This window comes from Castor canadensis, chromosome 3 (assembly GCF_047511655.1).
Source record: "Castor canadensis chromosome 3, mCasCan1.hap1v2, whole genome shotgun sequence".
Classification (NCBI taxonomy): Eukaryota; Metazoa; Chordata; class Mammalia; order Rodentia; family Castoridae; genus Castor; species Castor canadensis.
In genome coordinates, this window is record NC_133388.1 from 10,115,353 (window position 1) to 10,130,456 (window position 15,104).

General features: G+C 51.9%; 1 protein-coding gene across 4 annotated transcripts in view; it reads right to left on the minus strand.

Annotated features, from left to right (window-relative positions):
- Positions 1-1,762: 1,762 nt before the first annotated feature.
- The window catches only part of Evl (Enah/Vasp-like), a 160,030-nt gene continuing 146,688 nt past the window's right edge, over positions 1,763-15,104 (minus strand). For 3 of the 4 annotated variants that reach the window (XM_020176223.2, XM_074067175.1, XM_020176222.2), the window contains exons 7-14: positions 14,188-14,309; positions 10,868-10,928; positions 9,464-9,527; positions 7,537-7,603; positions 7,379-7,441; positions 4,813-4,879; positions 4,366-4,423; positions 1,763-2,270 (exon numbers count right to left, since the gene is read on the minus strand). In XM_020176223.2, coding sequence (XP_020031812.1) covers positions 2,233-2,270; positions 4,366-4,423; positions 4,813-4,879; positions 7,379-7,441; positions 7,537-7,603; positions 9,464-9,527; positions 10,868-10,928; positions 14,188-14,309 — 540 coding nt within the window. In that variant the 3' untranslated portion in view covers positions 1,763-2,232. The remainder of the gene's footprint in view (positions 2,271-4,365; positions 4,424-4,812; positions 4,880-7,378; positions 7,442-7,536; positions 7,604-9,463; positions 9,528-10,867; positions 10,929-14,187; positions 14,310-15,104) is intronic. The other variant, XM_074067176.1, reaches the window with a different exon arrangement.

The following is a 15,104-nucleotide window of genomic DNA, read 5'->3' on the forward strand; positions in this document are numbered from 1 at the left end:
GGTGGATGGTGACCTTCTGGGGCATGGAGAGCAGAAGGCCCCTCTGCCTGAGAAGTCTCAGTAGCAGCTGGGGAGCCCTGGCTCCTTCCACGCTGGTGGAACTCTGCAGAACCCCTTCCCAGCTGCCCCCAGCTCTCCTGGGCCTGTGTAATTCCTGCTCCACTGCAGGCCCTCCATCCTGCAGGAGCATCCTTGATCCCATAGAGATTCAGACTCTATTTCCCCACTAACCCTGAAGACAACAGGTCCCCTGGTCAGATGGATGGCTAAATAGATAGGTGCTACACAGGTGAACTACAGCTCAGGAGACAGGCTTGGCAACGGACTTGGTGTCTACATGAAGTAGGGACATGTGTCTCTGTCCTGTCTGAAGGGCACTGATGGCAAAGCTGAGACCTAGGGAGATAGCCTTTGGTTGATACCAGGGTGGGTCCTGGTGTTCAGAGTAGGCAGGCAGCAGCAGGGTGTTGGGTGAGGTCAGGAAGGAGTGGGAGTGGATCAGCCTTGTAGCTCCCACCACACCCCTGGGACTGGGGTTGAGGTACAGGGCTGGCCAAAGGTGGCAGTGGGCCAGGAGGGCTGTCTACTGACCCTGGAGAGGAAAGGCCTAAAGGAGGAGGTGCTATAGCCCTTGCGTCATGCCTGGGAGTAGCCTCATGTGGTGCCAGGCACTGGTGTCCCTGAATGGTGTCATAGCTCAGATGATGTGGGGAGGAGCCTTGGGCTCCTTTCTGAGACAGGAGGACTTTAAGCTGGGGCAGGTGGCACATGGGCTGGCCCCCGAGAGTGCAGCTGCCTCCCCTGCCCTTGGGGCTGTGGCTCAAGCTCCTTGAGTCCATCAGTGCCCTTCCCTGAAGACAGTGCCATGGGCCAGCCCCGGGATCAAGAGTTCCTCTGAGGATCACTCTCATTGGATTGTGCTGAGAAGGGTGCCATGGAAGAGGGTGGGGCAGGGCTAGGAGCCCCAGACTTCTTGGACCTGGGGAGGGTGAGGGTCACAGCAAAGTGGCCCTCAGGGGTGTGCAGTCTGTTGCAGAACAATCCCATTCCTGTTGTTTGGGTTAATGGGAACACCCAACAAGATAAAGTATGCCAAGGGCTGGGCCAGAGAATGGTGGTTACCCCTTGTAATCAGCCGGACCAGGCCCAGAGCCTGGTACCTCACCTCTTCCTCCCTGGCTTGAGGTGGCTGATGCACGGTGGGCACTGAGAGGTCACAGGACAGCCTGAGAATGCTCACAGGGGTATTAAGGCCACCATTGGCTGGAGCTCTTAGTCACAAGGACAGCCGTCCTGGAGCCAAGGGTCAGGCCCTCCCCGTGGCCAGGATGAGAAACAAGTGTTGAGTCTGTCCCCTAGGTGGCCTGGGGGCTGCCCTTCACAGTCTAGGGTCCTCTATGGAGGATACAGGAGTCTGTGTGGATAGAGTGGAGGGCAAGGCTGCCTTCATTTCCCTGCCATCTTCCAGAGTTCTAGCACCAAATTCTTCCACAAGCACACGTCCACTCTGCAGCCCCGCCAGTCAGAATGCTCATGGGGTCTGTGATGGTCCAGGGAGTATGCTATACTTGGGGTCCACTGACCTAGGGCTCCCTATGGGCAGGACCTGAGGTCCAGTCACAAGACAATGGAGCTGCCCAGCTCACCCTCCTGGGTCTTGGGAAGAGACTCATCTTGCTCCTAGTCCTTCCTACTCTGGTGTGCAGCGTCCCCACCATGGCAACCAGGAGCCTGCGCAAGTGAGATAGAGGCAGAGCCCATGTGTGGACAGTAAGCGGTTTATTACTGTATGGACAGAACACGCACTGCGTGGACAGACTGTTAACACCATGACTGCTGGGGCAGAGCTGCATTCGGACAGGTGCATTTGGCGTGGAAAGGCACGCCATGCCTGGCTGCTCACTGCCAGCTAAGGTGCTAACAGCGTCACCTAGGAGAAAACTTGAAACCCTCTAATGAAGCAGGTGATTCGGGGGTGTCTTCTCTATAAACCAAAAGAAATGTACACTTAAATAAGCAAATATAAAATACAAAAAAAGAATAGACCTGGTGTTCTGTGTCAGGTAGAATCTAAAAAAAATCCAGGAGTTGAACTTTGTTTCCTCATTTAATATTTTATCACAGGTTGGGACTTTTAAATGAAGCACGTCCCAGCTTCAGTGCGTACTCTCTGCTGTGCTGGAGGCCTGGGGCTGCAGGGCTCCTCGCTGTTCTCCGTGACTGGTGGCCGCCTTATGTGGTACTGATCCCACTCAGCTCCTGTCTGATGGCTGAGAGCAGGACAGGAGAGGGATGCTCAGGCACAGTGAAGAACCAGACCCTCCATGCCTGGTGTCTTTTTCCCAGCTTGGGCTCTAGGAAGAACCCTTGCCCCAGGTTGAGAGAGACTGCACACGGGAGTACAGGCTATAGAGGCCTACTCATGTGACAGCTTTGGCAGAACCCTGTGAGCCACTTCTCCCGCAATCCCTGCTACCACCTCCCTGTCTGAGTAGCTGGTGGGATCTGGAGAGGCTGGGGGTTTGTCTGTGGTCTCAGAGCTGCTGTGGATGTGTGTGTGTGTGGGGGGGAGGGGTGTACCAGGCTCCCCTGTGCTTTGTAGGTTCTAATCAGGTAGGTGTCCAGGTCTGTCTGGAGAACCTGTGAGCCTCTCCCCTGCCAGAGTGGAGGCCAGGCTTTACTATGTGTCAGTAGCAGGAGTCCCTGCTGATTCCTGACCTGACTCTATTCTCCAGGGGAAAGGCAAGGCCTTCTCTCCTGACCCCTCCTTAGACTCTTCTTTCTTTTCCTGCCTACTCTACTCTTAGTCTTTCCCCCAGATCTTGGTGTTTCCTCCTCCCGCTTAGTGCCTCCCACTCTCCCCAAGCCTCTGGGGCTACCCCTCTAGTTCCAGTCCCCCAACAGACGTCTTGGGGCTGGAGTCCCCAGCCAGGGGAAGGTTGAAGGATAGGACACTATCAAGAAAGGGTTTTTTTGGGGGCTTAGATGCTCTCCTATGGGCTCCCAGCTGGCGGTGAGGTGGGTTCCTAGGTACCTGCACCACAGCTGCAAGTGGTGACTAGGGCCAGGGGACCTGTGGCTCCACCATAGCCCTGCCTCTCCCAGATAGCTTCCTCAGACAGACTGGTTGGTGGCCCAGCTTCTGGCCTTGAGGACCAGCTGGGGTGGGGAGGGGAGGGACACAGAAATAACCCTAAATTCATAGCTAGTTTCAATGCCTGCCTTTGTGGCTCCAACTGTCTCACTCTTTTCATTCACTAACTCTGTATCTCCCAGCCCAGGCATTTAGGTCAACTGGACAGACAGGAACATAGTGTTGTGGCCTCGCTTGTGTGTGTGTGTGTGTGTGTACACACAGGAACTTAGTGTTGTGGCCTCGCTTGTGTGTGTGTGTGTGTGTGTGTGTGTGTGTGTACACACAGGAACTTAGTGTTGTGGCCTCGCTTGTGTGTGTGTGTGTGTGTACACAGGAACTTAGTGTTGTGGCCTCGCTTGTGTGTGGGTGTACAGGAACTTAGTGTTGTGGCCTCGCTGGTGTGTGTGTGTGTGTGTCCAGCTCCCAGCAGGATCCCATGGAGACCCTCTCCTCTCTGGAAGTCTGCTGTCAGCCTGCACCCCTTTACGTCATGGTTGTTGCTGATGAGCCAGATGCAGTGTGTGAGATTACATTCCCTGGTGGGGGATGGGCATGGGCTGCACTTTGCTGCTGTATCCCCTGCTGAGCTAGCCCTGCCCAAACCTCCCTTTCCTCTGGCTGCAGATCTGAGCCAGCTCCCTCAAAGGCCCTGGTGGGACCGGAAGGACGGATGTGATACATGGGACACAGCCCTACTCTCTGGAGCTAGAGGCTCTTTTGGGGGGAGTACCATGTCTGCTTCCCAGCTCAGGAACACACAGGCTGTAAAGGAGCTCAGGTACTCCCAAGAAGGCAGCAGCCCCATCACAGACCCAACACCAGTGATAGGAGGTGGCAGATCAGAAATGAACAGATCATGAAGTAAGGAGCAGAAACTTGGGACCATACCCAGTGGTCCCTTCTTGAGGAAGCTGTTGTGTGGGGAAACTCAGGCTCAGGGCACACTACCGGGGAGGTGTTGCATTCTTAGGAAAATCACTTGGCTTTTCTGAGCCTCAGTTTCCACAGCCAGAGATTGGGGAGGGTGGTGTGGGCTCTGCTGGGAAGTGATTGAGCCCTCTTGGGTACAGCAATGGGCCTTGGCTCAAACCCCAGGCTGTATGGCCAAGGTCCCACCCTGGTGCTGCCTCCCCTGCCTTGCTACAGGTGGCAGCCCTGTGTTTTCTCAGGCTCCTCTACCATTTGGCACAACCCGGGGCAGTGTCCCTACCCAGTGTGGCCCCACTCACCATCGATGATCTCCTCTTTCACCTTGTGGAGCTCACGGACCACCTCCTCCAGGATCTCCTGCTGGGCAGAGCCTCAGGGTGAAGGAACAACCATGGGGGAGGGACTGGTTTCAGGAGGCATGTGTGCAGTGGGGCCTCACCCTCACCCAGCCCTGCAGCCCTCAGCACCTCCTTGACCCAAAGGTCAACTCTACTAAGACTGAGGCTACCCATGGGCATGGTCCAGAGGCAGGCTGCAGGGATGCGCAGAAATGTGAAGGTACACTTTTGTTCTGGTGATGGTGGGGTTGGGGACAAATGATATGCTCAAGCATCCCCTTTCCTCCATTGGTAGGCTCCCTGCCTGACTTTGTACAATCCAAGTGTGGGTCCCATTGGGACTGTCTGGCTCCACTGACCAGAGCTGGCCTGCTGGGTGCTCCTGGCCTGAGGGAAGGACACACTCACCTGTTTCATCCGGTCCAAATCTAAGGCATCCAGGACCACATCGTTCACACTCCCAGCAGGCTTCACCCTGGGAGAGGAATGGCAGGTGTGGAAAGGTGGGTAGCAGGGCCTGTAGGCACCCCAATCTGGGGAAGTCCTGGGGTGCCAGAGACCTCCTTCTCAGGGGCAGAGGACTGCCTGTCCCCTCTGGTCTTTCTAATGATTTTGATTTAGGACCACTCTTAGGTCACTTGACAGGGAAGTGAGTGCCCTGTTCTCAGAAGTCCCCATGGATACCACGACCACATTTCCCAGCCCAAGAGTCAGGACAATGGGGGCCAACAGGAGCTGTTTTCTGATTTGAGAGCCCTTAGGCAGAGAGCAGCTCCAGACAGCATTCTGAGCTCTCACTGCCTCCCTGGAGAGAGCTGGTAGTAATAATCTACTCCTTGGCGTGACGCTTGCATTCCTGGCCAAACTGAGGCTTGACAAAAACCAGCAACTTGGGGCACTAGGCACATCTTGCTACTGCATATAGCCCTGCCTTGGAGATGCCATTCCCCTCCCAAACCAAGCAAGTAGCTAGTGCTTCACCCCCTCGACCTGTCTTGGTATGTGGGTTTGCTCTTTTGAGGCGGTTTTCATGGGCTGTACTTTGAACTAAGATCAAGTGACTTGAATTTCATGCCTCTTGAACAGGCATCTTCCCTGGAAAACCTTGGCACAATACTCATCTAATTGGGTCTTTCAGAAAACAATGGAGGTGCTGAAGGCAGACACATGGTTTGGATCATGTGGAAATAAAGGCTGTTGAAGCTTGTGATTCCAGCAAAATGAATGTGGCCCGAGTCAGGTGAAGAATCGGTATAACAGTAGCATACAAATATCCACCTGGCAGAGCCAATTTGGCTGCTGAGGGATCACAGCCCAGATTAGCTCCAGCTGGTAAAAGTAATGCCCAATGCTCTTGGCAGCTAGGAGAGTACAGATGAAAAATTAAGTGCTCTGCACCCTCCTAGAAAACTCGAGAAAGATGCCAAGTGTGGTCTTGAACAGGTCTGTCCAGAGTTCTGGGTCCTGGTGAGCAAATGCGCCCAGCCAGAAGTCCTGCAGGTCTTTGCTGTGGGCTGCAGGACCTGCTTCAGCAGTAACTGCTAGCAGGGCATCTGTCCCACCTGTCCAGGCCTCAGCTCTCTCACTGCACCTGATGGTTGCACCATGACAAGCAGGCATGGCCTTTAGAAGCCACAGTATGCAGGACAGGGATTGTCATTACGCACCTGAATCTTTCTCGGGGCTGGAACGAGACCTCCTTCCAAGTGGGAATGACCATGACAACACTCCTGCCCAGTGAGGGCCAAGAACATGGCAGCCTATCTAAATCTACTAGTAGGCAAGGCCAGCTCTGCTTCAGGCTGGGCCCTGCCTCTCTTGGCTCTGTCCTGCTCTGTCGCCTTCCCCTTTAGAACCAGGGGAAGCCTCTCCAAGCACTCATCCTGGCTGGGCCTGTGCTCAGGCTCTCCGTGGGGACCCTGTATCCAGAATACGAATGCCAACCTCCAGCCAATCCTCAAAACCACCCTTCCTGTTTCCCACCCCTCTTCAATTACACTGGCTTGTTCTTCGAACTTGCTGGGTGGTTACAGTTCAGGGCCTTGGCACATCCTATCTCCTCAGCTTAGAGGCTGTACCCCAAGCCCCTGCCCCTCATCTACATGTCTGTCCAACTCCTTTCTCTACCCCCACCACATGGCAGCTGTCTGTGTCTTTTCCAGAGCCCCTCAGGAACCATAGCTATGTGGTTTACAACAGAGCTCCTTGTGGACAGGGGCAGTCTCCAGTACACAGCCTGGCTGACCACCAGCGTTGATCATGGTCTTGCCTTCCAAGGCCAGGCTCGAGTATTCTGTTAAACAAACACCTGGCTTCACTCTGAAAGACTGGTTTCCAATGCCACCTACTGTGACAAGAGCTGCTTCCTTCAATTTGTGGTGGGCAGTGGAGACATTTCTTGGTGGATTTTGGAGACCTTGAATATAATTCAGTCACCCTTGGCCTTTGGTTACTATGGGGCTGTTTGTCTCTGACTTTTTGGGCAAGCTTAGTTCTAAATGTTCTACTGTATTGTCCCACATGCTTTTGGTTTGAGAAACATGGTCAGTGTATCTATGGGGAGACTGGCTGGATGTGCTGCAAGCAGACAAAGCGGTCTGAGATCAGACAGCAGAGGCGAGATGCTGAACAGGCCCAGGACTAGCTGGGCTGAGGGGTGCAACTGTCCCCACAACTGCCCTGTGTGGTAGGCGCTGACCGACCTCACCTTTGCTCTCAGCTCCACTCCCTGCCTGGCAGCCACTCCCCTCCTGGACCTTGCCTCTCCTTCTCAGGGAGGAGAAGAAGGAGTGGCCTAAATGACCATGAAGGCCCTCCAGTACCATCTTTCCCAGATGAGAGCACACCGCCCTTCCCACAGCAAGCTGTTAATGGCAGGACATGAGACAGGGTTGGAGGGGTGGGTTAGTGAAGGGTAGAGGACAGAAGAGACCCTAGATCTGGGAGACATGTGAGCAGGAGGGTTGTTCGGTACCTAGAGTGAGGCTGCGACTGAAGGGGACTCTTAGCTTCAGGGCTCTTTGCCACAGACGGGGTTCTACGGCAATGGAATGAAACAGACACATGAACCTGTGCACTAAAGCCAGCCTCAGCCCGCCAGGTCACCACTCAGGCCTTCCCAGTGCAGCTCACCTGGATAGCAGCGAGGACACAGGCTTCTCCACTGAGCTGCTCCGCTCCCAGGGCTTCCGACTGGCCTCTGTTAATTCATTTCATTTCATGAAGAGTTGCAGAGCTCAGAGCACCTGGTGGCTAACCCAGCCCCCAAACACCCCCACAGGAACCCCACCTGGGGTGAGGGTGCAGAGCCCCAGGAGGAGGTCTGCTTAGAGTGGAGCTGCAACCTGGCTCCTGATTGTCAGTGCCCTTGGCCCAGGGCACCCCTTAAGGGGTGATGGTCCTGAAGTCACCCTATCTTCCCCACTGCAGGACTCAGGCTCCTATTCCCTTGATTTGTGACTAGACTTTATGCCTTCTGACTACAGCTGGATCTCTCTCCACAGAGCACAGTCCAGGTGTAGGGAACCAGTGACTCCAGTGCTGGGTGGGCAGGCAGGAGACCTCTCTGACACATACTGCAGTCTGTGTTCCCACTTTTTCTGGGGTAGCCAGGCCCTCTGGGATCTCATTTGCAGTTGCTGTTGATTGACTATCAGTCTTCCCCACATGCTATCCTGGGCTTCGAAGCTGTTTCCTCTTTTCTATGTTAAGTAGTCCAGGCTAGGTATCCCTTATCTGAAATGTTTGAAACTAGGAGTGTTTCAGATTTCAGGGTTTTTCGAATTTTGAAGTATTTGCATACACTTTATCTGAAACTTGCAAAAAATTTTCAGATTTTGAAGCATTTTGGATTTTGGGATTAGGGATGCTCAATCTGAATTAGATTACAATTTATTCTACAAGAGATGTGTTGAACTGAATGAATTCACTGACTTTGCAGGAACAGAGGCAGAAGACAAAATTCCTAGGGGTAGTGAGGAGGCCTGCAGACCAACCTCAAGTCTGAGGCAGGTTTCCCAAAGCCACCTGGTGGGATGTGCACTGGGCCTGCAGCCAAACTCCAGATGTGTGGCCTCAAGCAAAAACTTCATTATGGGAAGCCTCAAACTCCTAGCCTGGGAAATCACTTAACCTACTCAATGGCTGCTACACGAAGCAAACAAGGGAAGTGACATTGGTCAAGAATCTGTGGATCTTTGTAAATCACACCCCAGGCAGAGTCTTAGGAGCGGACACAAGCATGCATCTCATAAGGGAGGTGGACACGCCAACATGTATACTGGTATATGGCCATGACCTTATGAGATATGCAAATAGCTGGCACGAGCTCTGTCTGCCCAGGTGGGGTGACCTGGCCCCCTCTGCCTTTTCCTCATCAGTGTCTGGCATGAGAATGAGACACTAAACAGGCACTTGTTGAATGACTGAACACCCTTCTTCCTACTGCTAAGCCTCATAGCCTTGTCCTAATCACATCCCCTCTACCACAGCTCACTGGTGGGACTGGGGCAAGGTCAAGGGCTGTGTTTCTAGTAGAACAAGACTGATTGTGATCTTTATAATGCCAGTCATTAAGTTCTGGCATTACAAATTCTGACATTAAATTTTTCCTTTTGGGGCAGGGGTATGACCAAGTGGTAGCTTACTTGCCTACATATGTGAGGCTCTGGGTTTAATCCCAGCACCTCAGGAAAAAAAAAACAAAACAAAAAGATGTTCCTTCTAAGAGCCCTAGTCCCACCCACGCCTGAGCCATAGATGTAGCCTTCAGCATGGCTCAGTGCTATTAGGCAAGGGCTTCCCTTGGTTGGGAGCAGGGTCCTGGGGGAAGAGAGCTGGCCTAATAGCTGGTACCATCATGTCTAGCTTGCTCAAGCATTTTCTGTGCTTCTTCTCAGCTGAACCCATTTGGGTTCCTAGGGGAGGTGTGGGTACTCTCAGGAGTGGGATTTTTGCAGGCCTGGCCCTCTCTGCACATGTGTAAAGTGAGGTGCTTGGATCACATGAACTTCTCCTGAGTCCTTCTGTCCTGCTCTAAGACCTTGAGGTGCCCTCTTACCTGAGGAGTTAGGTGGCTGGCTGGTGGTTCGGGTCCCTGGGGATGGGGAGATGCTAGGATCTTCCTAAAATGGGGGGAAAAAAATTCTTCCATTAGTCTCTCAGGAAGGTTGCTTGGGCCAGGGCAGGATTCCTTTGCCTCAAGGTCACTTATCAAACCTGTTTCCCAAATGTTCTCAACAAATACATTTTACTTTTATAATTAGCAAGAAAATACATATCATTAAAGAATGAAACCCCCAAATTCCAGTGGTGAGTTCACAGAGATCTGAGGACAGCGCAGAAGGGAGAGGCTGCAGGCGGAGCAGTGGAGCTTCCTTCCGACCCCCAGAACCTTGCCCAGTCCAGGCCCTACTTGTGCTGTCTCATCTCCCAGATTTCTTACTGTGGTGTGGTTCTGTGAGACTGTCTATTCCCAGCCAGCACACAAGTTCATCAGTGTTGCTTCCCAAATGAGGTATCTAAAGATGAGACCTGACCTTGTGACCCCTCTGCTGAACCCACTCAATGCTGGGAAGCTTGCGTGAGGCAGGCATAGGCCAGGGTGCCTGTGTTAAGCCTCACCTCCACCAGCTTTCCCCAGTCCTAGGCCTAGGCTGGTGCTCCCACCCCCACCCATCCTGTGCCTTTGTCCATGCTGCTGTCACTCTCCTTGCCAGTACACACCACTCCTGCCTCACCTGCAAACTCCGGCTCATCATGGACATGGAGTCTCCTGGGGTTTCTGGAATGCATTCAAGGACCTCATTCTGGACTCCCACAACCCTGTTGGTCATTTTCCTTCTGCCTCTCCTAATAGACTGTGAATTCTTCAAGGGCAGAGGCTGTATTTCAGGGATCTCTGGATCCCTGGCATGCAATATAGTGCTATGGGGTTCACAAAACATGGCATGTATCTGCCATGTCTGTCTGCCACATTCTTTCAAGGAATCTGTACTGGTACTCAAAAAATGAATGTGAACAATTCAACAGTAATAACATTTATTATGGCTGGCTACATGCTAAGCAGTCCACCTTTGTCAAAACATGAGCCTGTGAAGGGCCATGTTTGCTCACTACTTGTCTCCACACTGAGCACAGGCCTGGCATTTGTCAGGACCCTCCACCCAATACTCTCACAGCACTCCTGGGGGGCTAAGACCTTTCTGCTTGCATCTATCTCCTCAGTGGGGCTGCAGCTCTGATGGTGGAGTATGGTCTGGTCAAGAGAATGCTTAGGGTATCAGGTCTGTCTGAACCTGTGCCCAAGAGGCCTTTCTGCCCCTCCCCTGTTAAGTCGGCCAGTGAAGTAACACCATGCATATGTCCAAACCATGTATACTCCGGTGTCCCAAAGGCCTTCCTGGTAGATTTGCTTATATTGGAGGCAAGACCAAGGGAGTAGGCAGGTGGGGCTGGTGCCTACCGTTTGGCTTTCATCTTCCTTTCTGTCAGTAGGCTTGTCTGTTTGGGATGCTGCTTTTCTCCTAAACACGGGGAAAGAAAAAAGACACAAATCAGCTTCCTAAGATTTTCACGCTGACCCTGGAATGCCTCCAGGCAGGACCCACCCAGTCCCCAGATGTATTATGGGAGGGCTGTCTGTTTATGTGGAGGGACCACTTGGCTAGGTACCCAGCTGCTCAGGAGCCACACCTAGGTGAGTTCTCAGGCCTTCTGTGCTCACCCAAGACCTAGACTCAAAACTGGACTAGGTAGAAGGGAGAGGTTTGGGATGTCCCTATCTCTGTTCAGCTCAGTTGGCAATAGCCATAGCATCCAAGGGTGGAGGAGCTGGGTGTACCCTTCTCAAGTCTTGCAAGGGCCAGGGTTTGGTCAAGAGACAGCTATACTTCCAGGACACGGAAGGGTTGCCACATGAGATAGTTGGGCACCTCTCTGCCTGCAATCTGTCTCTCTCTCTGGTCAGGAATGTGGGAGGCTTCTGCTGCAGGCTGGCTAGCTGGGGCAAGCTGACCCCAGAATCTCATAGGAAGAAGACACTTTCTTCTGTCACTCTAAAGCCCTCTGTCTTGGAACACAGTTAACTCAGTATACCCTTCCAGTCTGGACCACCACCAAGAACCTAAAAATGCCCAGAAGAGCTTCAGAGGTGCCCTATACTCAACTCGTGCATTCCCACAGGTATACATTCTCTTTTCATATACTTTACAATCTTTCTCACACTTTCTGGTCACCTATATCTGGCTACCTCCCTCATCTATACAAACAGACCCTCAATATTTCCCAAAGGTTTGCTCTTGTGGGTTTTAACTCTGTGAAGCCACCAGAACATTTGATTTTCATAACATGAGGCGAGCAGTTCACCAAGAACAAAGTGGGCATGGGGTATGGTGAAGGTCTGTTTGTCTGACACTGGTCAGTGGCAGTGCTCACACAGTAGCCTCCTCATCTCAGAAGGATGGGTCTACCCACCTGGTCATTCAGCCCAGAAATCCAGGAATTGTCCTTTATATCAACTTCTTGTAACAGCAATCCCAGTCAATTCTACCTTGAACTTTATTTCCAGTCTGTCTTTTTATCTTTTCTTTCAGCCCCTAATGCCAGCCACCATTGTGGACTACAGCAGTTTCCTTAGTGCTTTACCCTATCATTTTGCCCCTTACAACTTATTCTCCCCAGAAGCTCATTTGCCATCCCCTAAAAATACACAGCAGACTGTGCTAGGGATATGGCTCAGTGGCAAGGTCAGCTTAGCATGCGTGAGGCTCTGGGTTCTACCCCCACACTGAAAAACCAAACAAAGAACACAGACCAAGCCATTCTACACATGTGGAGATTTAATGGGATAAACCGTTGTGAAAGGGCAACACACCAGCTCTCATAAATGTTCATGTTCCCTCTATACTTCAATGATAACTGTCTCCCTAAGCGGCAAAGACAAAATCTACAAGGACCTTCATTAAAAGAAATGTCTGTCAGGTCACCCTCATGGCTGACTCCAACCAGTATTTGTCATCAAGGTGCATTTTAAAGAGCAACTTGACTGATCCTTGCTGGGTTGTGCAAAGCACAGGGTCTTAACTCTCCCACCAGAATTTGGTGTCTTACTGGCCCTGGCAGCATTAGCCTTTTCCTGTTCTCACAGACAGCAGTACTGTTTCAGTTTGGGCTATATCATGTAGGACAAGCTGGTAACACAGTGGCTTCATACACAAGGGAGGTGTTTAGCTCTGGACTCAAGGGAGGCACTAATATTTTCTTTTTTAAAAATATTTTCTACTCTCATGAGATTCTATTCCTATTCATTTGAGTATTCTGAGATAAAAGCCACAGCTATGTATAGTTAGGTGCTCTCTTCTAGCTTTAGCCCTGGCCCACCAACTCCCTAATCTTTACACAGTGGGCTTCTCAGCCTTCCCAGGTGCTTGAATACCAACCATTCCTCTACTGTTCTTCCTTCAGGGTATGAACTCTCTTCCAGCCTCAGTCCACATTCTTCTAGGCAGAGTGCTTATGGAGCCTCCTTTGTAAGGCCCTCCAGGGTCTCTTCCTCAGGGAGCTGGACCTGCCTTTTTGTAGCCATAGTAGCCCCTGCAAGATGTGACTTACTGTTATGTGAAAGCTGCTTAAGTCTGTCTCCTGTCTTGTTGATTAATGTCTGCCCGGGCCCAGTGGCGGTTTGGGAAAGGCCAGTGCTTTGGATCACCTTGTTGTTCCCTGACACTTGTGGCCTTCCAGGCAGTCCTTGATATGTGTGAAGAACTCAGGCTCTGACCCTGCCATGAAGCACCAGACCAGTTGCCTATACTTGTGGGCCTCTGTCTCCTCATTTTATCCTCACAGAGCCTCCTGAATTTAATAAGATGAATTAGGACAACACTGTGGAGGCCCAGGCACAAAGAATTCTCCTCAGGTTGGCCTGACTGGAAGGCATCCAGGAGGACCAGGAGAGGGAGAAGGCAAATGGGGCACTGAGGGAACAGAGCCCCAGCCGTTGCTTATCTGCACCTGGCTTTTTTCAGACGACAGGGAATGATCTGATATAAGACCTCCTTCTGTCCCCTCTGGTGCCACTGTCTTAGTAAGCACATTCTTGGTGTTAGGCCACACTTAAAATAAAACCCAAGCTTTGCATCCCTTCTGAAAAAGAGCTGCATGATCTCTCCACCTGCTCAGGTTTCAGCTGGGGAACAAAAGAGCCATAGTAACAAAGCTGATGGCCTTGGGTGTGGCTGCAGAAGTGGGTGACTGGGTACCAGGCTCAGAGCCAACCGTGACAGAAGCAATTATTCTCTTCCCATGTCTCAGGAGTGGCATCCTCTTGGCTCTTGACACTCTACAATTCCTTCTCTGCATCCTCCACAATGAGCCCTGAGGGGTGGGCACCTTCCTCCCACATTCACCAGAGAGCTCTGGGACTCATTCTTATTTTTGCTAGATTCCATGTGCAGGGCAGTCCCTCTTTCCCTCCGGGGTCCTCTGAACGTATCCCTGAAATAACTGCCAGATGCAGCCCTGCTTAGGAAAGGGTTGGTATGTGGCAAAGGCTTTAATAAATACTTGTCAAACTAAAATGAAGAGAGCTTTAGAATTTAGAGAACTCTTCCTGGCTTCAGATCTCAGACTGACTCCTTGAGAGGGGAAAACTTAAGGAACAGTCTCACCTGTTTGGCTAAACCCAGTGACAAAGGATTCTGGGGCCCAGAAAGGATTTTTTGTGTGATGCTGAGGGACAACTACTTCTTGACAGTCACTCTGAGTCCGGGGAGTCACAAGACCCACCTTTTGGCCAGCAGTTTGTTCATCTCCTCCATGAGGCCTCCTCCACCACCCCCACTGCTTGCGCGGTTGGCATCAGACTTTGAGGTCCCGCTGGGACTGGAGCCTCCAGATGCATCTTCTGGCTGAGGGTAAAGGATGCATATCTCAGACTGGAACAGTGGCAGGAGCAGCAGCCCCTCTCCCAGGAGACGCATGTATGAATGACGCATGTATGAATCCCATGATGACAGTGCTACAAGACCTAAGGAGTGGGGCATCTAGTTCAACATTCCCAGCCCCACAGATCAGAAAACCTGGGAGAGGCACAGGGATGGCTCGGGGCATAAAAATAACAGATACTCATAGGACCTTGCCAAGGTCAGCTGGGACATAAAGAGGAAGGAGGCACAATTCTGTGGGAGGGATCCAAACTTCAAGCCAGTGATCTGTATCAGAAGCACTCTTATGAACACAGCCACGCTCAGCCTCATACCAGGGCACATGTGCAAGGGATGGGGAAGAAAAGGTGAGTACGTGGAAGTGACTTCCATGAGACAGCTTGGACTAGTGGGAAAAGTAAAGGACTTAAGACTCAGAAGATCTGGGGTTTGAGTCCAAATTGCAATTTATGAACTGCATGACTTGAATAAGCTGTTTAAACTCCCTGTGCCTCAGTTTCCTCATCTATAAAGAAGAAGGTATGTGTGCCCCACTTATGAAGGCTAATGTGAGAACCAATAGCAAGTTTATGCAACTAAAGTGCCTGGTAATTTACAAAGCTGCCCCACCGTTTTCTTCTTTAATAACAACTGACAGAGGACCGGCTAGTCTGGGGGCAGCCCTGTGCCTGGCATTCCCAGATGGCAGCTGAGGGCAGGGTGCAGAGGCTCTGCAGATGAGTGAGGCACTAGCCCACCCGAGGCACCCAGGACTCTTAC